This window comes from Rhagoletis pomonella, unplaced genomic scaffold, assembly GCF_013731165.1.
Source record: "Rhagoletis pomonella isolate Grant_MI unplaced genomic scaffold, Rhpom_1.0 Rhpom_scaffold_00002, whole genome shotgun sequence".
In the NCBI taxonomy this organism is placed as follows: domain Eukaryota; kingdom Metazoa; phylum Arthropoda; class Insecta; order Diptera; family Tephritidae; genus Rhagoletis; species Rhagoletis pomonella.
The window spans coordinates 108,134,274-108,155,070 of record NW_023458556.1 but is presented as its reverse complement, the minus strand read 5'-3'; the positions used below and the strand labels follow the sequence as shown (position 1 = coordinate 108,155,070).

Genomic DNA, 20,797 nt, shown 5'->3' with positions numbered 1-20,797 from the left:
ATCTTTTAAACGTAATGAGCAACTAAATCGGGAATAGTGTAACTAATTAGCAACTAATTAGCAACTAAATACCCAACAGGTTAATATACGTCTTGTTTTATGCTTCTTGTTCGCGAAGGAGGATCAATAGAGAATATTTGATACGTTCACGTTCGCGTATAAAATCATAAATGTATGTACGCGAACGTTCATATATGAATATTTCCGAACCCTGGTAATAACTAAGCATATGTCGATTTGCCACAAAAAAAATATTGTTATTTATAAACCTACAAAACTGTGGTGTAGTGGTTAGCAGAGCGTGCTACCACTCCGCAGGGCTTGGGTTCAAGCCCTGGTCGAAGCAACTTCGCAAAAAAAATATAGAAAAAAGGATTTTTCTTAACACTGGTCGCCCCTCGGCAGGCAATGGCAAACCTCCGAGTGTATTTCTGCCATGAAAAACAGCTTCTCATAAAAATATAATCGCCGTTTGAAGTCGGCGTAAAACTGTAGGCCGCTCCCCTTTGTGTAACAATATCAAAGCACACGCCACAAATCGGAGGGGAAGCTCGGCCAAACACTAACATAACGCTATATAATTCAAAAACATGAATTTTTGAGTTGTGCCGTTATTGCAGAGGACCACCGATATGAAAGTTATAAACTCGAGTTTTGCTTTTTTGAGATAGGACACTATTGAAATATATCGCTGGTGGCGAATATAAAATTAGCTTTTGCACACTTTTGTACGTTTCAATGTGTGCATAACAACAAGGGAAATGTAATTTTTGTTACGAAACCTTCCTATAATTGTTAAAGTCAGAACTCGTGGCAGTATTAGCCCTGCAAAAAATGCGACTAATCCGGGATGACTCTGGATGCAATCGCAAAGGAACATGCGACTAATACCACTTTTGATCTCTTCATATTGAATGAACTGTTCGCTTTTGTTCGAATATGTCCTGTGAAGAGACTAATTGTTCCCCTTATACCCGAAAGGGTATAAAAAGCGATTTGTCACTTCAAACAAGGGTTCTCAGTTTTGTTAAGCGAATACTCTCAGTGCCAACGCCGCACATGTAATTTCATTGACTAACCGCCCTATTCCCACAAACTTACAAAATTCATCGTATGACTATTGTCACAATTACTGCGCCTAAAACACAATATCGCACGTTTAATAATATACAGAATTATTTCAAAATTTCAATTTTGTGGAAAACGCAATCAAAGTTTCATAAATTCATACAGTTGGTATACCAAAAGACAGATGGAAAGAATCATATCTTCGCCAGTTTTTGGAAGTTTTGTCATCTGTTAGGCTGAACATATTCTCATTATCAAGTTTATTAATTGTATGATGACATCTCCAAAAACGTAAATTTTGAATTACATCTCTATATTATTAAGCGTGCGATATAAACATTGTTTCGCCGTTGTCGCGTACTCAGTAGGTCATAACAATAACAATGACATTTTTCACCATACGAGAGCTTAAAATACATTTGCGGCGTCGGCGCAGGGGCGCAGTGGCTCCGTGAATTATGGCCGCGTGTATTAAGACCGCGATCCAAAAATGAAACTAGGCCGCGAGGGCATAATTCATTTTGCCAAGTAAAATTAGGCCGACCGATTAAAAATTTAATGATGTAAAAATAAAGATAACTAATCTATCTTTCAATTGATGTACAAAATGTATATGTTTTTTTTATATTTTTAAGGAAAAATAACAACATTTTTTTTTTCATAAATAACCTTTTTGAAAAAAAGTGCATAATTAATGCTAAGGAAATTTATATTATTTAGAAAGTACAAAATATTACCTTTTATTTGATATTAATACTTTATTCTGCTTTTGAGTTTTAAGTTGAGTTAATACCAATAGCAACTGAACGATATAACGCAGCAAGTAACGACTAACTGTGAACCATGCTGCATCCAGGGTTGCCAGGTCAGAAGCTCAATAAAACCAGACACGTTTCGTTTGGCGAGAGAATGAATGGGGGGATGGAGAAGAGGTGGCGGTATATATGTGTGTGCTTAAACAGCATATTATCATAAAGGCTTGTTTTCATAACAACATTGGTGAGGGTATGGATAAAAGAGATGAAGTTGTATCAAAATATGTCCATATATTTTAGCGTCTAAATATGGCATAGTGCAAACCAGTCTTAAAAGTGTTCCTTCGACAACAAACAAATTCACAAAACACGAAAAATACATTAAAAACATCGCATTTATTTTGATCGGTAAAACTTTTACAATTCTCTGGAAGAGAATTTGAAATAATCCTACAAAAGATAAAATTCCATGGTTTAAACCATGAACTAATTTCTATCTTGAAGTGGGCTGTATTTTCAACCCATTCCAGGATATCTCTTCTAGTGAAGTGCTAATGTTTTTAACCCAACCCGCCTTGTGTGATTCATAATTTTATAACTTTCAACTTTTACAAATATGTACATATGTATTTTTCATTTGAAGTTACAGCGTTAAATAACTTTTTTTTCTAATATTTGTTTTTACAAGCTTTTATTGAATTTCCCTTGTACATATGTATGTCCTGGAATTTCGCAACCACTGAAGCTATCGAGCTGAAATTTGCCACACGCGCTTGGTTCTCGTGACAATGCAATACAAGAAAAGGTATCTGCTAGGTGGTGCAGGAATTGAGATATTTGAATAACCCACATTTATCCGATTTAGTTCATATTACGAATGTTGTTACATTAATCTATTTTCTTAAATTCTGAGCAAGAATAAGGAGCGTTTAACCAAATACAAATCTCACTTCGCGTGATGGATACGTCGAGGCAGTTTCTTTCATCTGTCCATATGAATTGCATAGCGGTAAAATTTCGTTCTACACCTGCGATAGGCACAGGAATAGAAAAAATTACTGCACTGATAATATTTGCGATAAAAAAAGAGTTCCTTTGCATTGTATCGAGGTCCGTTGCAAGCGTACGCGTGTTTTCAAAAATCGGGCGTATATTAATCGAGCGACGAGATCGTTTAGATACAAACAACCTGGAGCAATTGTTTTAAATAAAACTTAAATGAACTCTATGTCCGCACTCTGTAACTGTCACAACACCTATACGGGAAATGTATATACATAAATTCATCATTTTACTCAGCATTAAAAGCTTAATTCTCTCCCCTACATTTCACTTTTTTTAGGTGATGCTCCCTTGAGCTTCCATATTTTAGGCTGTTGTATGGTCTCTTTAAATCGGTATCGATCAATACTTAAAAGTATCGACTGAGCAAATTAATACACTTGCCACCAATCCGTTACAAAACAGTTTGCGCCGGCTATTTCATAAAGTTGCGGCGTCACTTTTAAAACATACGAGTACTTCGTATGAATTTTCAGATTTTTGAGACTTTGCTTCTCGAATAAGAAAAAACCGGACACTCCATAGTCCGGTTTTTGTTTTAAATATTACCCGGACTATCCGGTCAAAAACCGGACACCTGGCAACCCTGGATGCTTCTCAAAAGTTACAATCACTAAGTGGCAGTGGCCGGCTACTACAATTAGTATTTAAAACCACAATTTAAAACTTTTGCGGCTAATTTGCCGCGGCGTTCTCTCCGAAGGGTTAATTAGGGAAAATTTTAGTATGCGGACTGCAAATTCCAGAAAAAGGGTGATGAGGACGACCCCCTGACTTCAGATATACTCCCCCCCCTTTTTTTTAGCAGCCCTATTGGTTTTATAAATATTACAACCCTCACTAAGTAGAATTCTCCTTTCTGTGTTGCCGAAGAAGAGGGGCTGAAGGCCTTTTGCAGAGAACACCTTTAAGCGTAGGCGGCCTTCGGCCGGGCTTAGGGTTTATAACCCCTACTAAGTAGAATTCTCCTTTCTGTGTTGCCGAAGAAGAGGGGCTGAACACATTTTACAGAGAACACCTTTTTTAAGGATTGTAACCTTCACTAAGTAGAAAATTAAAGTGTAATCTTAAAAATTTTTCCAGAATGTAGTGTTTCGGCAATTTATTGCTGGTTTTGTTATCCGCCCATAAATGTGATTTTTCAAATGCACGAGTATATCGACCTAGCGTTATTTTTCCAAGGAAATGCTTGGTGAATACTATGACCATCAATTTCAAAGACTAAAAAATGGTTGTACACCGAGAAAAGAGTTTATTTACGTCAACTAAATAAGTTTCTTTCAACACACGATTTGGATATAGTTACCAAATGTTGTGTTGATATTTAGCCAACTATTTTCTCATACACCCAGTAAAAATTCAGCTAAATATATTTCTCTCTTCTACTTACATTCGCGTAAATTGTAAATACATACATAAAAAGTGAGTATAATAAAATATTTTGATGCATCACAAAGATGTTAAGTGTAGGCTGCATGATCGTATCCACGCTAAACTTTTGTTTGGAAAATAACTCATTCGATTCTTAATTCTTAAGAAGTTAAATTTTTTCTGTTATCGTGGGTCTTTCACTTTTTTTCATGAAATAGATCGTTATCCAGCATTCTCGAAAGTTAACGAAATTGAAAAACATTTAAAACGAAATTTTATAGGAAATTTAGTTTTGAACGCAAATCTTGGACGTTGGCTTTATGTGTGTGATTGATCCTTTTGAAGTAATCTTCTACCACTTGTAACACTTATTGGATGGATTGATAAGTTCAAGATTTATTTTTTCTCACTTTTAGAAGGAGAGACATTTTTCCAATAACTATTTACAACAAGAAACAAAAAACGTGATTATAAAAGAATTTTCTACAGGGTCCATTTCATGAGTAATCCTGTGTTAAAGCAAAGCTTTTAATGAAACTTTTGTGTAGGTATGAATATTCACAATTTACTAGAATATATATATATGTGTGGACATTAAAATACCTCTATATAAGTTTAATACAATGCAAGATAAATATTTCAATGAATGAAATATAGTTACTGTACAATGCTTTGCGAAATTAATCACCTTTAACTTTAGCTACTTATATTTTATAATTACTTTTGTATACATTGCGCTATAGTTCATATTAAGCTTCAGCTAATCTACCATCAAGAACTTACTCACAAATAGTATGTATTACAAAACTTTTATATTTACTTACTGAATTCTGCAAAGTATAATAAAAGGTCAGTATTAGAAATATATACAGGATTTACATTAAGTAGGTATGAGAAGGGTTTCTAAAAATTATTTCATGGAAACGCAATTGTGATTTAGCAAATGATTTACTCAATGAATTGTAAACATAATATAGATCAAAAAATAATGGAAATGAAAGTGTGAAAAGGTAAAGTCGGAATTTTAATGCCGCCACCCCCTAGGATTGCTCTATACCAAAAAATATGCCCCTATATGGAAAACTTTGAGCGCTTTGAGCACTCCCTAAATATTTTTTGATTTCAAAATAAAAAAAATAAGGGTATATTTTTTTCGGTATAGAACAATCCTAGGGGGTGACGGCATTAAAATTCCGACTTTATTTTTTTGGACCACTCTAATGTACATATATACATACATATATGCATAGTCAGTATAAATAAGCAAAAACATATATGTAAATGTATATGGTGAAGTACATTTTGTAACTACATAGAGTACTGTTTTTGGATAGCCGTAAAACCGCATTAAGCACCTTATAAATCTAAGCAGAAAGTCAAATGCAATATTTCATACTGTTATATAATATACCTATATAGGTCAAAAAGGAAATGAAGGTTAAAGGGATCAAAAGAAAATGTTTAAGTGTTTCCTGAAGCCAAACTCCTCCATTACGGTTTTTGGCATATTTAAGCAAAGTTTTTCGGCGATGCTTTAGAAATTAAGGACCTTATTATAATTTTTGACAGAAAGTAAGCTGGTTTTCTTTTCAGGCTATTTTAACAATTATTTAAGACACATTAGGGCCGTTTTCACTGTCCCTGGTTAGCGCAAATTCCCCATTAAACATCGTTGTCGACTCCTTTTTATACTTATGCATTGGCATTTCTGTGAAAAGTAGGGCCGAATTTTTTAACTTACATATATATTGTTTCGCCTTTTACTCCAAAAAATATCTCCCGTTTAGGTTCTTAGCGTCCATTTCATATTTAAGCCCATAAGAACAGAATTGGCCCAACCCAAACATTTTTTTTGTACTTATTTTTTAAAGCAGTTTCAAATGTGATAAATTTTAATATAAAAATTGCTTATATGTACCTTAATTTGATGGTACACTATGTAGTTCTGTACCTTTTTTAAGTAGGTAAGTACAAAAAAAATGTTTAGGTTAGGCCACTTCTTTCTCTCAAGACCTCATTTCTTCCTTTAGGATTCCGCAAGAGAGTGTAGACGGCATTACTTTTGCTATTAATTGTTTTTAAAATTTCATAGTCCTTATAATCTCAGTTTTGTGAAGTCAAACGTTAACCTTTTTCGAAATCGGTGGGTTTCGAAACTTTTCTAAATAATTATACGTCTTTAAGCTCGTACTTATTCTTATCAAAAATTTTAGTTTGAAAAGAATATTACCAGAAGCAGAAGGAAAGATTAATTGAATTTGGGTTTCTGTTTGCATTTACGTATTGGGCGCTTAATGGCGATTTAAACAGCTTAGTTCCTGTCCTTTAGGTACATAACGGACATTACATGAACGTGGCTCATACCTACGAGTTCTTCAACGTGAAAAATAATTAATATCTACCTTTGAAAGGAAAAAGGTAATCTCCAAAATAAGTTATACACGGATTATCTACTGCTTATAAATAGTATTAACTATGCGCGTACAAATCTGATTATACTCCGGGAACTGTTCCAATAGGAGCTTGTGGTATTACAGTTGATCTCTACATATATATGGAATGAACTGGTCGCTTTCTTCTAGCCAGTCTTGTGACCAGACTCCTTCATTCCCGTAATTATAAATTTCAACGCTTTTATCAACTTGCAATGTTGTGTGTTCAGACACTTGCAATGTTGTGTGTCCAGTCTCTTGCAATGTTGTGTGTCCAGACTACCATTTATACTATAAATCTCGCAAAGCTATTTATGGCAAATTCTAGATATCAACCTAGTCTAGATATCGAACTCGTTGTAGGCATCATATCAAAGAGATACAAATAGAAGACTCTAGATGTCGCCCCCGCCCGGAGAAGTTAAATATTGCGCCTAAATATATGCACTATTTACATACGCTACAGCGGAAATGGACGACACGCCATTTCTTTAAATGAAATTAACTGCTGCTAGGTGTATGTATGTACATATGTATGTTTATACTAAACGTGAGCAAACAACATTTTGCTTGCATTGTCTTCTGTTCTCTTTTCACTGCAAGTTGAATTATTTTAACATCTATTGCAAAATTTTATATAGACAAGACTAAAAAGTAGAAAATAAATAATATAAAAAACAGCTTTTGAATATACAACGCTTTTATAAATGGACTAAAAATTTTAAAATAATATTACTCAGTCCCATAGAATTTGTTTTGGTAACTTTTGATTTTGAAATTTTAGCAAAAGTCTTTATAAACCATTTATGAGAATGAAAATGAAAAGCGTGGGGCGCATGTAATAGACCTGAATTGATATGAAGGGTAATATATATATGAATGTGGATATATGAATAAGGACCGCTTAAAATCGACCTCAAATTTGTAAATTTCTCTGTAGAAATTTTAGGTCTATGTTAAGTAGTTTGACTATTGTCAATAAAATCTAATGCGCTCAACGTTTTTCGCTTTCAATCTCATAAATGGGTTATAATGACTTTTGCTAAAATTTCAAAATTAAAAGTTATTAAAACAAATTCTATGGGACTGAGAAATATTATTTTAAAATTTTTAGTCCATTTATAAAAGCGTTGTATATTAAAGAGTTTTTTTTTTATTTATTTTACTTTGTTCTTTGCAATTTACATTTGTGTTTGTTAATATACATATCGCACATTTGGTGCTAGAGTGTCATAATCAAAAAAAAATAAAAAATAAATATAATAAAGATATTTCATAGCTGTACCGATTACCAGTAGCTCACTATAATAAAATATATACATATCATTTTGAGTGTAAATTCATAACGGCTGTTTCCAGCTCTCAAGGAAAACGAAAAAACTATTTAAAATTAAACTCAAGAAATGGAAAAGAAACTTTCCATTCTATCAAAATTTCTTAAATAGGTTTTCAGCTCGCAAGAAAAAAATGCTTGTATACATATCGTCGTTTAAAGTACAAAACCGCGTATCGTCATTCTGCAAAACCGCGTAACTGACATTTGCTGAGAAAAATTGGATTTGCTCACACAAGCTCTTGGCTCAGTCCTTATCCATTCGTCCTGCAATATACTAGCCAGAAATGCGATTGCTTTATAAAAATAGAACTATTTTGATATATGAGTGTTTTTACTCTCCATAAAATAATTTATGCAGGCTCACTTACGCGGTTTTGCATGTTGCTGATACGCGGTTTTGCATTTTGTTGATACGCGGTTTTGCACTTTAAACGACGATATGTATCTTCTTCTTCTCTTTTTTGGCGCTGTAACCGCCTAAGCGATTTTGGCCGAGTTCAGCAAAGCACGCCAGTCGTTTCTCCTCTGTGCCAACTGACGCCAATTGGAAACGCCAAGTGAAGCCAAGTCCTTCTCCACCTGATCTTTCCTTCGCAGTGGGGGCCTCCCTCTTCCTCTGCTACCACCAGCGGGTTCCGAGTTGAATACTTTCAGAGCTGGAGCGTCGGTGTCCATTCGAACGACATGACCAAGCCAGCGGAGCCGCTGTATTTTAATTCGCTGCACTATGTCCATATCGTTGTCTGAATATGTATGTATTGTATATATATGTAATGTATTTATTTCTTCAAGAAAATTTACAGTAAAAGCAAAGTACTTTTTCAAGCAACAGAAATAATTTTTCTTGAGAGCTGGATTCCAAGCTATAACTTTAAAGATGTTTTCCCCGAGTTTTTGATTTTTTGGAACATGACACTCTTGCAGCAAATGCGCGATATGTAGCTGTGTTAGGAATTTACAATGGAAAGTAAGTATTGAAGTTCAGGGCGCGGACGCAGTGGCAGAGAGGTTAGAAGTGGGTGTTATCGCTCCATAGGATCTGGTTTCGAGCCCTGCTTCACGCAACATCTAAATAAATAAAAAGATTTTTCTAATCGCGGCGCCGCTTTTATTTTACAAAGTTTTCATGCAGTGCAAATGCTTAAGTTGGTATGAAGTCAGCACCAAAAATTACAATAAAACTATTAAAAGTAAAGCTAGCTTTTATTAAATTATTTAATTTTTTGTGACTTTTTTTGGATTTGAGTGGTGTTCTTGTCGCCGTAGCCGAGTCATATATGTGCCTACTGCCGCTCGGAGGCCCATGGTTCAATTTCTGGTCCCAGCAACATAAAAAAAGTGTTTACAAATAGCGGCTACCCCTCGGCAGGCAATGGCAAACCTCCGGGTGTACTTCTCCGTAGGTGTAGTAAAAGCGTAAAAAGAAGCAGAACACGAATTGGAGGAAAAGCTCGGCCAAACACGTAGAAAACGTTTAAGCTCCAAACTTTCATTTATTGGAATCATATAACTATCATAAACTGTTCATCCCCAAATAACTTAGGATTTAAATTTTAAATTATTTAGGGGGTTCTCTTAAACTAGGAAAAACCTTGAAAACTTCGAAAAACTCGAAACTTTTTTGTGAGGTTAAGATTTCTATAAAATGAAAAAAAACCGGTTTGATCGATATAAAAATCCGGTTTATTCGATATTCGAAAATTCAAGATTTCAAAAAAACCACCTATAGATATTCGAAAAAACCGACGGAAATCGGTTTGGAAAAACCGAGTCAATCACCCTAGGGGAAATAAATAAAAGCAAATAGCAAAAGCAAAACGATGAAATATCAAATCAATCCAACGGACAACGTAAACGGCTGGGCGGAACATGTCGGACGACTTTTTTTCAGTACAACCGTTCTTTTTAACCGACTTCCAAAAAAGGAGGAGGTTATCAGTTCGTCGAAATATTTTTTTTTTTTTTTTTTTTTTTATGTATGTTACCGCATAACTTTGGACCACGTCAACCGATTTCGATAATTCTACCAAAAAAAAAAACCGACTTAAACTCTCATATAAAAAATATATACATATATATATCTCATGATCCACTGATCCGATCTTAACCAGATTAGTATGGGACCACCTCTGAGACACTACCTTTCCGATGCAAAAAGATCGCAATCGGTTGACGTGGTCCAAAGTTATGCGGTAACATACATAAAAAAAAAAAAAAAATATTCCGACGAACTGACAACCTCCTCCTTTTTTGTACATAACGTAAGTTTTTCCCTCACCACACGCTTTTTTAACTATAGCCAATTATGTGCTCAGGGAAATATATTTAGTTGACGTTCCGTTCTAAAGGAATTCTTTTATCAGTGTGTATCTGTTTGAATAGCGTTTTCATCTAATAAAATCTATCGATATTTACAACAAAGATTTTACAACCTTTACTACTAATTTATTTTGGCTTGGCTGAAATTTATAAATTCGCATTAAAAACTTAATAGAGAACCATACATATATACATATATAGTACTAATTGCAAAACTAAAACTTTCTTGAGACGAGTAGTAAAGTCTTAAAATCCAAAAATATTAGGAGAATTTAAAACTTTAATTGTTGTCTTGATCCGAAAACTGAATTAAAATGCAAAACTCTGAATGAATAGTATGTTTTAGATATGTATATAAATATTAACTGCATAACATACATATGTATGAAGTTTTATAGCGGAGTAAAAATTCCTGAATTGACCCCCTCAATTTTCACAAAGTAACGAATATTGCAATAATTATTTGCATTTCTTAGCTTGAGTATCCATATTTCGCCACCTATTTCGCCAGTATTCGATTTTTTATACCCGAGCGCACTTGTGCACAAGGGTATATTAATTTTGTTCACATAACGGTTGTTTGTAACAGCCAAAACGAATCGAGATAGATATAGACAAATGTATACATAAATGATCAGGACGAAAAAAGAAATCGATTAAGCCATCTCTGTCTGTCCGTCCGTCTGTCCGTCTGTCCGTGTACACGATAACTCGAGCAAAAATTGAGATATCTCAACGAAATTTGCTATGTAGGTTTCCCTTAATCCAAGGTAGGTTGGTATTGGAAATGGGCGAAATCGGACTGTAACCACGCCCACTTCCCATATAACGGTAATTTCCAGAAATACGAAAATTGCGATATTTTAGTAACTACTGAAGATAATTCACTCAAAATTGATATTTACAATAATTTTTAGACGAAAAATAAGAATGTTATACATTTTTGGAAAATGGGCGTAGCCACGCCCACTTATGGTTACATGTGTATATCTTAGGAACCGCTGCACCAATTTCTTCCAAACTTGGTACAGTTGTTGGCCTTGGTACAGCATACAAAATCGTCGAAAATTTTTAAAATTGGACGATAACCACGCCCACATCCCATATAACGGTAATTTAGAGAAATACAAAATCTTCGATAAATCAGTAAATAATAAGCTAATTTATTCAAAATTGATGCTTGCAACAATTCTTTACCAAGAAATACGTTTATGGTAAAATTTTGGAAAATGGGCGGGGCACCGTCCACTTATGATCACATATATGTATATCGGTAACCGTTCTACCAATTTGTACCAAACTCGGTGTGGTTATTGTGCTTGCCACATGAAAGCAAAGAGTTGAAAATTATTGAAATCGGACTAAAATTACAGCCGCTTTTCAAATAACGGTAAATTTCAGAAATGCTTGAAACTTGAATATTTCGAAATTGAAGGACGCTAATTTACTCAAAATTGATACACCCTGGCTTACCATCTAGCGGTAGGTTTCGGAAAGGTGAAAAAACATATATTTAATGTTTGCGCCGGGTATTTAATGTTCGGCTCCGCCCGAACTTAGACTTTCTTACTTGTTTTAAATATATTTTTCTTTATTTAATATTTATGGGCCTTATTTTTGTAATAATTATTGCGACCAAAGTTTTCATGCGATTTTCATGAAACTTTGTGAGTACGTAAAAAAAATAGTTTTCTAAAAGATGCTAGAAATTTTTTTTAACAATTTTTATTTTTTCAAACTTTTTTAAAACTTTATTTTTTAATTTTTGTATAATGTGTATTTATTTATTGAATCTTTCTTTCGAAACTAACAATAAGTTTTCAAATCTTACAAACTACCATTAAATTTAGAATTTCTGCGGCAGTGATTATTTATTTTTTCATACATATATATTTATTACAGTTGTTGCGGCTGTCGGAATGGACAAGATTCCGAGCAGCAGGATCGCCGGATATCGTGCTGGGCAGGCGGTCTGAAAGGACGAGTTCCAGAGCCGCACTGCCTGGGCGGGTGGAAAGGACTAGTTTCCACGCCACGCCGCACAGTGTTTCGACTATAAGAAGGCAGGTGGAAATAATAGTACACCTGCACCGATTTCACTGAAACTTGACATGTGCTCTAGTTTTACTTAGAAATAGAGAATTATGAAATTTTGTATAGATGGAATAATTGCCACGCCCTCTACTCTCGTGGGTGGAAAAATTAAATTTCATCCGATTTCCATGAAATTTAATTTGTACTCTTTATTTTATTACAAAAACTTAAATATAAAATATGGGGAAGATTGGGTCACTATAACGTTCAAAGCTAACAAAAAATGTGGGCGCAGTCCACTGCTTTCCACTCTCAGAAAACAAAGGTTATACTATAAAATGACTTAGGTGTAAATACTTGCTTTTTTCCATTTCTTTGTGAGATTTTTTCGTTGTTCGAAAAATTCTTTTCGCGAAATTATGCAAAAAGAAGCTGAAAATCAAAAATTAAGAAAATCAAAGTTTACACATATTTGAAAAGTCGCGGGGAAAGATCAAATTTTATATTCGAAAACTACAAAAAATTCTCTAAAACATTCGTCTGATTTCAAGACCTGACGGACCGGTACTCACACTTTTTTTACTAATAATCTTTAGCATCTACATTTCAAAGTAAATTTTTTGGTAAGAAAATAGGAAAGTACCAAATAAATGATAAATACCTTCACCTGTATATTCCACGACGTTTAAATAATTGATTACAGTTGATAAACAAACACTTTCTTTAATGGGTTAATCGCCAAAGGCAACTAAACTGATTAGTCGGTATTTATGGCTTTTACTTTTACGTCTCTAAGTCCAACTGGTTTTTTTTATCAACTGTCACCACGACTTTTATCTACCTGCCTCCATATAGTCGAAACACTGTGCGCCGTCGCTGCTCTATATTTAAGTAATTACAATCCAATAGGCCGCACTGACACTGGTGTTGGGTAGTCGGTCTGAAAGGACGAGTTCCAGAGCCGAAATTAATATATTTCGGATACGAAATTTATTATATTGCGCATCATTTGATAATATCGGAGAAATCCTTTATTTTTAGTCTTCTTGCATATCTCGGGCTAAGAAGATCCCTCGCTAGTCGAGTAACTGGTGCTTAGCCCTCTTATATCCTCATGCACCGTATTTACATTCAGATCTTCGTGGATATTCGTATTTTTTATGTACCACGTTGCTCCGCATATGGAGTGTAAAATTTTTGACTGCAGTCTTTGAAGTCTGTTCAAAATGGAATTGCACGCTGTGCCCCAAAGCCCGACTCCATATGCCCAGCATGGTTTAATCATCATATTAAAAAGCAACATCTTGTTATATATTTGTCTTGTTGTCCTATAACCCATAGAAGGCTTGCTTGTTTTAGTTTCGCTTGAGAAATTTTGTTTTCTCTATGCTTTTTCCAGGTAAGTCTTCTATCTAGTTTCATCCCAAGTTATTTGACACTATCTTTTTGTGGTATAGCCTTGCTGTTTATTTTTAGTGTTGGGCAAGTTTCTTTCTTCAAAGTAAATGTTGTCTGAACACACTTGCTTTCGTTAGCCTTTATCCTCCAAGAACCTAGCCATAGCTCTCACTTTTTCAAATATTCTTGCAGCTTGTAAGAAGCCTCTTTAGGGTCTGAACTATTGCTTAGGATAGCTGTGTCATCAGCAAACGTTGAAATGGTTAGACTATCATCGGTTGGCAAATCACGAGTGTATATTACGTACAATATGGGTCCTAGATGGTAAGCAGTGCGCGCTTCCTCTCCGCTGCGCCTGGGTTCAAGCCCTGGTCAAAGCAACATCGAAAAAAATATAGAAAAATGGTTTTTTCTTAACAGCGGTCGTCCCTCGGCAGGCAATGGCAAACCTCCGAGTGTATTTCTGCCATGAAAAATAGCTTCTCATAAAAATACAATCGCCGTTCGGAGTCGGCGTAAAACTGTAGGTCCCTCCTCTTTGTGTGACAACATCAAGGCGCACACCACAAATCGGAGGAGAAGCTCGGCCAAACACTAACATATGTGTACGCGCCAATCTATTATTATTATTATGGGTCCTAGAACACTGCCTTGAGGGACACCTGCATATATTGGTGACTTTCCGTTCCAATAGAATTCTGCCTGACTCTGAAGTTTCTCCCCAGCAGAAAGCTTTCCAGAATTGCATGCGTATTTGCAGGGAGTGAAACCTTTAGTTTGTATATAAGGCCATCATGCCAGACTTTGTCAAAACCGGTGCAGTATTGCTTCCCTTCGAAGGCTTTTCTAATACAAGAAACAATTCTATGAACTTGTTCTACGGTGTCATGTTTTTCACGAAAACCAAACTGATGTGGTGGTATTTTTTGGGTACTTGTTAGTGATGGTTGTATTTTTTTCAATAGAAGGTGTTAAAATTTTTTGGAAAATACAGAAATCAAGCTAACCGGCCGATATAAACTTACTACCGTCGATTTTTTGCCTGGCTTTGGCACCATAATTATTTCCGAAAGTTTCCATAAGTCGGGGAAGTGCCCCAACTTAAGCATGTTATTAAAAATATGTAACAAAAAATGTAGCAGTTTTTGGAAGCTCCTTTATCATTTCACCTGTAATCCTATCTTAACCAGGCGCTTTATTCTTCTGAATATCATTAACAATGGTGTTAATTAAATCTTTCTTTTTAACCCGAAGCGGACTTGTGGTATGGTTACTGGGGGGTATTGAAATATTGGATGGATGAGAGCCTTCATTGGGTCTAAAGACTTGTGAAAGATGACAGGCGAAAGCGTTTGCTTTATCCTCATCATTCCTCGCCCAGCTTCCTTTCTGAGTACGTAATGATGCTTCTCAAAGAACGGGCCTCTTCGCATGCTTCAGTGTTCGCCAAAGGGAGTAGTTAGTCTGTTTCGAAGCAGACAAGGACTGAAGTATCGACTGCGTACTTCTTTCTTTTTCCGCTTGCAACAAAATACGTAATTCCTTTGTACACACATTCAGCTCCTGTTTAAGCTTAGGAGAGCGAATTCTTTGCCATTCCCTTCTTAATTTGCGCTTTTTAACCGACTCCCAAAAAAGGAGGAGGTTATCAGTTCGTCGGAATATTTTTATTTATTTTTTTTTTTTTTTATGTATGTTACCGCATAACTTTGGACCTTTGGTCCACCGATTTCGATAATTCTTTTTGCATCGGAAAGGTAGTGTCTCAGAGGTGGTCCCATACTAATCTGGTTGAGATCCGATCAGTGGATCATGAGATATATATATATATTTTTTTTTTTTATATGGGAGTTGAAGTCGGTTTTTTTTTGCTAAAAATTACTTGTTACTTATTAAGTTAAGAACTGCGATGTTTAATAGAAAGATTTAGTGTTGCAATTTCTGCGGCCTTAACTATTATGTCAGTGAAATTTTCAGCTGCCCTGTCGATATCATTCTTGGTCCGAATAGGAATTTGCGGGTCAATGTGCGAACTGACATACTTTTTGTATTTTAACCAGTTTGTGTGCTTATTTGTAAGATTTTTTTGTTTTTCTTCATAATTAATAAACATTGATAATGTTATGAGGCAGGGTGAATGATCTGAAGAGAGATCAAATAAGGCTTCAGTATTAACTCGGTGTCGCGCAATACCCTTTGTTACACCAAATTCAATAGGATCGGGTATTTTTTGGGGGTCAGATGGCCAATACGTAGGCTGACCAGTAGACAAGACGTCAAATCCTCTGTTCTGGATTACTTTATATAGATTTCTACCCTTTGGTGTAATCAATCTAGATCCCCAGAATGTGTGCTTGGCATTGTAATCTCGTGCTACAATAAACTTACTGCCAAACTTTAGGAAAAAGTCATTAAGTTGTTTTTCTGTTATTTTATGACGAGGGGGCAGTATATAGCAGATACAGTAAGGCCACCCAAGTGGTCATCAATGCGTATTACAGTGTTATGAATGATTTCTTTTAAATAAAAATTTTTTTTTAATTTCTCGTTGTAATTTGTATCGCGTTTTGGTGTCAAAATGTTCCTCACAAAATTTTTTGCTAATGTGTTAAAAAAATTTTTTGAGCAACCCAATGGTAGATATTAAATTTTTTAACATATGCCAATCACTATTTATGTATTAATATCGCACGTTCACAAAAAACAGTGTATGCATATTAAACGAAACCTATATGTACCTGTGTTACTGGACACGCTGAATAGGAATCCGAGGTCCGTTAGCCACCATCAGTCAAGTTCGTGGTCATTTGAAGGTCGAGTAGGGAAAAATTGAATAAACCTGAAAATTCTTCTGAATTTGACCTCTAGATGACTTTGAGGAATCAAGGGACCTCCATATTCGACAACAAAAACAATTTTTTTTTATATTTTTATTGAATAAATTTTTTGTCCTATTTGACCACTTAAATGACCTCGAAGCTGACATTATGGAGGTTAACGGACCTCGGATTCGGGTTCAGCGAGGCCAAGGCCCCATATATATGAATTTCCAGGCTTATTCAAGAATTTTTCCCTACTTGACCTTCAACTGACCACGAACCTGACGTGGTGGAGGCTAACGGACCTTGGATTCGCATTCAGTGTGTCGAATAACTTAGGTATATATAGGTTTCGTTTAATATGCATACATGAAAACTTTGATCGCAATAATTATTACAAAAATAAGGTTCATAAATATTAAATTTAAAAAAATATATATATAAAAATCGAATACTGGCGAAATATTTTGCTGATGTATTTATGGATACTCAAGCTAAGAAATGCAAATACTTATTGCAATATTTGTTACTTTGTGAAAATTGAGGGGGCCACTTCAGGAATTTTTACTCAGGGGTATTTTTTAAGTTTTACCTATTTGACTTATAGTTTTTGAGGCTTTGTGAATGCATCAAATGTGGAATATCCTAGGTACACATCGTTTTGAAGAATGAAATTAAAAACTGACAATTGTAGCAAACAAAAATAAAATATACACAGGGAGGTATGAGGAATTGATACTTATTAAGAAACATGCAGGAAATATGCCTCTAATACCTATGTACAAATGATGATACTTTTAGTAAAAACAAAGTTTGGGATGTACATATTTTATAAATGTTGTGTCAGTTTATACATGCATCTTATGAGCCTAGTCAATCAGTAATCAGACCTCACACTGAACCTATCCTTGGTTTTCGAGTGCGATTAACTACGAATTCAAACTCGAAACTCGTAGAGTGGATTTATCGAATCTATTTATATAGAGAATGCGAAGAGTATAATAGGAAAAATCTGGAAAGATCTTTCAAAACATTTTTACTTTAATATTTATTTGGCTTTAAAGCTACGTTGTTCTTTTGATTTCGAAACATCAATAGACGTACTTTCTTCATATTTTATTTGTAGTGAGTTCTGATTAAAAGAACTTCTTCTGCACTAAGAACTTTCTCAAAAAAGAAAAATTCACTCCGCAACCTTGACCCTACATACGAAAAAGTAAGTTGCGTAGGAAGTTTAAGATTTATTTTAAATTTTAAGTTGTGGTATATTTTTGGGACTTCTCATATTATTCTGGTTTTTATTGAAACTGTGAGGTATGCACTTTGAAAGATGTTGGAAATACAACTGTTCATTTATTGCAGTAATACAAAAGGGAGAGTAATTGTTTTTCATTTTTATTATAATTCGATTACATTTATAGTACGTTCTATAGGTAATATGAACTCTTTAAAATTGGGCTCTTCCGATCTGGAATAAACTTTTGATTATGAAAACTTCTAACGGGTGCCATAGGAATTAGGAAAACATCAACGTGGGTTATAAAGTTTGGGGCAGCCTGAATCAAAGTCAATAACAGTGCAATCTGGTGACAGACAATAGCTTGTATGCCATAGGTGCCAAACATCATTTTTGCATGCATGAATTACGTAACTACGAGGACAATGACGCTGAGGACGCTGATTGTAACATCTGAAAAGGAATTTAAATTTGCACTCACTCTCACCTGCACTTCCAAAGCATGGTAAGCTACAATAAGACCTAAAAGAATCACAGTCGAAACAGATATTAAGGTTTTTAACGCTGTCGAATAAAACGATGCCTGAAAAGTTAAGAAAAACACAAATTATTCCATATTTATGAATGTGCGTACATGTTCAAATATAAATAAATATGTATGAGGAATACGAGTTTTAGAATTCTTGCGACATACATGCAAACTATGTATAAGATTTATTTTAAAGTATACCCCTATTTTTTCATTTTGAAATCAAAAAATATTTAGAGGTCGCTCAAAGCGCTCAAAGTTTTTCACGTATTTTTATATGGGAAAAAAGCAACTTTTCGTAGAAATGGTATAGAATTCTTGAAAATAAATATTTTTCGATCGGAAAACTCTTGTTCTCTTCAGGAGACTTTCAATAATAGTACCCATTGTTTATTTAACCATTTTTTAATACTAACGATTTTTTATTTCTCCCCCCATTGAAAAAATGGTTAAATAAACAATTGGGTATTATTATTGGGAATCTCCTGCAGATAAGCAGAGTTTTCCGATAGAAAAATATAGATTTTTAAGAATTCTATACCATTTCCACGAAAAGTTGTTTTTCCCCATATAAAATACATGTAAAACTTTGGGCGCTTTTAGCGACCTCTAAATATTTTTTGATTTCAAAATAAAAAAATAGGGGTATATTTTTTCGGTATAGAAAAATCCTAGGGGGTGAGAGCATACAAATTCCAACTTTACTTTTTCACTTGCATTTTTGGACCATTTTAATGTCCATTCATATGTATGTAAATATTTTCAAAACTGAAATATGCATACATAACTCTCGTATCTATACTTTCTTTGGCAGTATAATACTTTTTTTTGGATTCCAAAAATGGATACTGCGTTTTTTTCCAAAATACTGCATTTCCACTTTTTTTGGTGCCTAAATTTTTTATTCCACAGGGTTCGCGGGAACACGTTTTAAAAATGTACATATGTATCTGGGGCGTTCCATACCAAAACGGACGGGGTTCACACTTCATGTGTTTAATTTGTTTCAAATTTTCAGGGTTGATGCATAAACATAAATAATAAATAAATATGAAATTTGTGCTGGATTAATACATTTTCAAAAACTTTACAGCACAAAAACAAAAACAAATGAATTTAATAGTTTTCCAAATATCTCGAGAACGCGGCGGGGAAAAAATTAAAAAAAAATCACACTACACACATCAATATTCTCTACGAAAAGAAATATTTACAAACATCAAATTTTTTTAATAAAAAAAATAGTTTTTGAAAATATGCCATCTCAAAAAAAATTGAAAAAATCACAATGGTAGCTCTGAGTATTGCGCAATATTTAAGTATAGTTTTATGTATGGGGTGCCCTCTACAATAATTTGAGTTATGAATTTTTTTTCACACCGAAGTTGTAGAGTGCAGCCCATAATACTATACTTAAATATTGCGCAATACTCAAAGCTACCATTGTGATTTTTTTCAATATTTTTTGAGATGGCATATTTTCAGAAACAATTTTTTTATCATAAAATGTGTATGTTAAAAGTTTTTCAAGAAAAAATAATTTTAAAAATATTTATTTTAATAGAGAACTTTGGTGTGCGTATGTGTGATTTTTTCAGATTTTTTCTCGCCCCGTTCTCGTGATATTTGGAAAACTATTAAATTGATTTGTTTTTGTTTTTGTACTGTAAAGTTTTTAACATGATACAAAAAAGAAGGTTGACTTTTGACATTTGACTTTTAATAAAATTATGACATTTCAGTAAATTCATGCTACCTGATCACGAGCGGTAATATTTTTTTTAAGCTGAAGATTTCATCAGTCCACTTCGAATATGATGAACCTGAAAATTAATGCATAATCTCAAAAATTGGGTTGACGAAACTAGGTTTCAGAACGGATGAAGAAAGTGATAAAAGTTATACTTATGCTAATTGCTTATCGGAGGGCAGTCTGCGCAAGCCGAATTCAAGTTTTTGCATACATTGGAAATTTTAAATTCGAAATTTGTTGAAGTTAATGGTGATATGCTAACCACAAAGCCTACTTTTTGCAAAATCTGATGAGAAATTTTAAAGTAAATTTTCACGAATTTCATCACGAATCACGAGTTTCATGTGAACAAATATTCCCGAAATTATAAAGCAAAACAAAAATATTTTTTCCCAATTAGTTTTTGTTTTGCATGTTAAGTTATGAGAACAATTTATTCACACGGAATTGGCGATTATAAAAAGATTTATTTGGAAAGAGCATTCTTTAGAATTAGGTTTTTAAATCGCAAGATTGCAATCAAAATAAGAAAATGAAAAAATAACAACATAATGCTCTCGTGATTTTTGTTATAAAATAATAAGAACAATTTCAATGAAGTCTCCTTTAACATTACATATTTTATATATTTTTAATAAAAAAGGTGCGAACCACGTAAGTAAAAAAATTACCAAGCACTGGTAA

General features: G+C 34.1%; 1 protein-coding gene across 3 annotated transcripts in view; it reads right to left on the bottom strand.

Moving 5' to 3' along the window:
* LOC118734304 (small conductance calcium-activated potassium channel protein) overlaps positions 1-18,410 on the bottom strand; it is a 184,141-nt gene extending 165,731 nt beyond the window's left edge. For 2 of the 3 annotated variants that reach the window (XM_036464026.1, XM_036464024.1), the window contains exon 1: positions 18,319-18,410. Coding sequence is in view for 1 of the 3 variants with exons in the window: in XM_036464024.1 (XP_036319917.1) it covers positions 18,319-18,335 (17 nt within the window). In the remaining 2 variants the exon portion in view is untranslated. Of the gene's footprint in view, positions 1-18,312 lie in introns of all 3 variants that reach the window. The other variant, XM_036464025.1, reaches the window with a different exon arrangement.
* Positions 18,411-20,797: the final 2,387 nt, after the last annotated feature.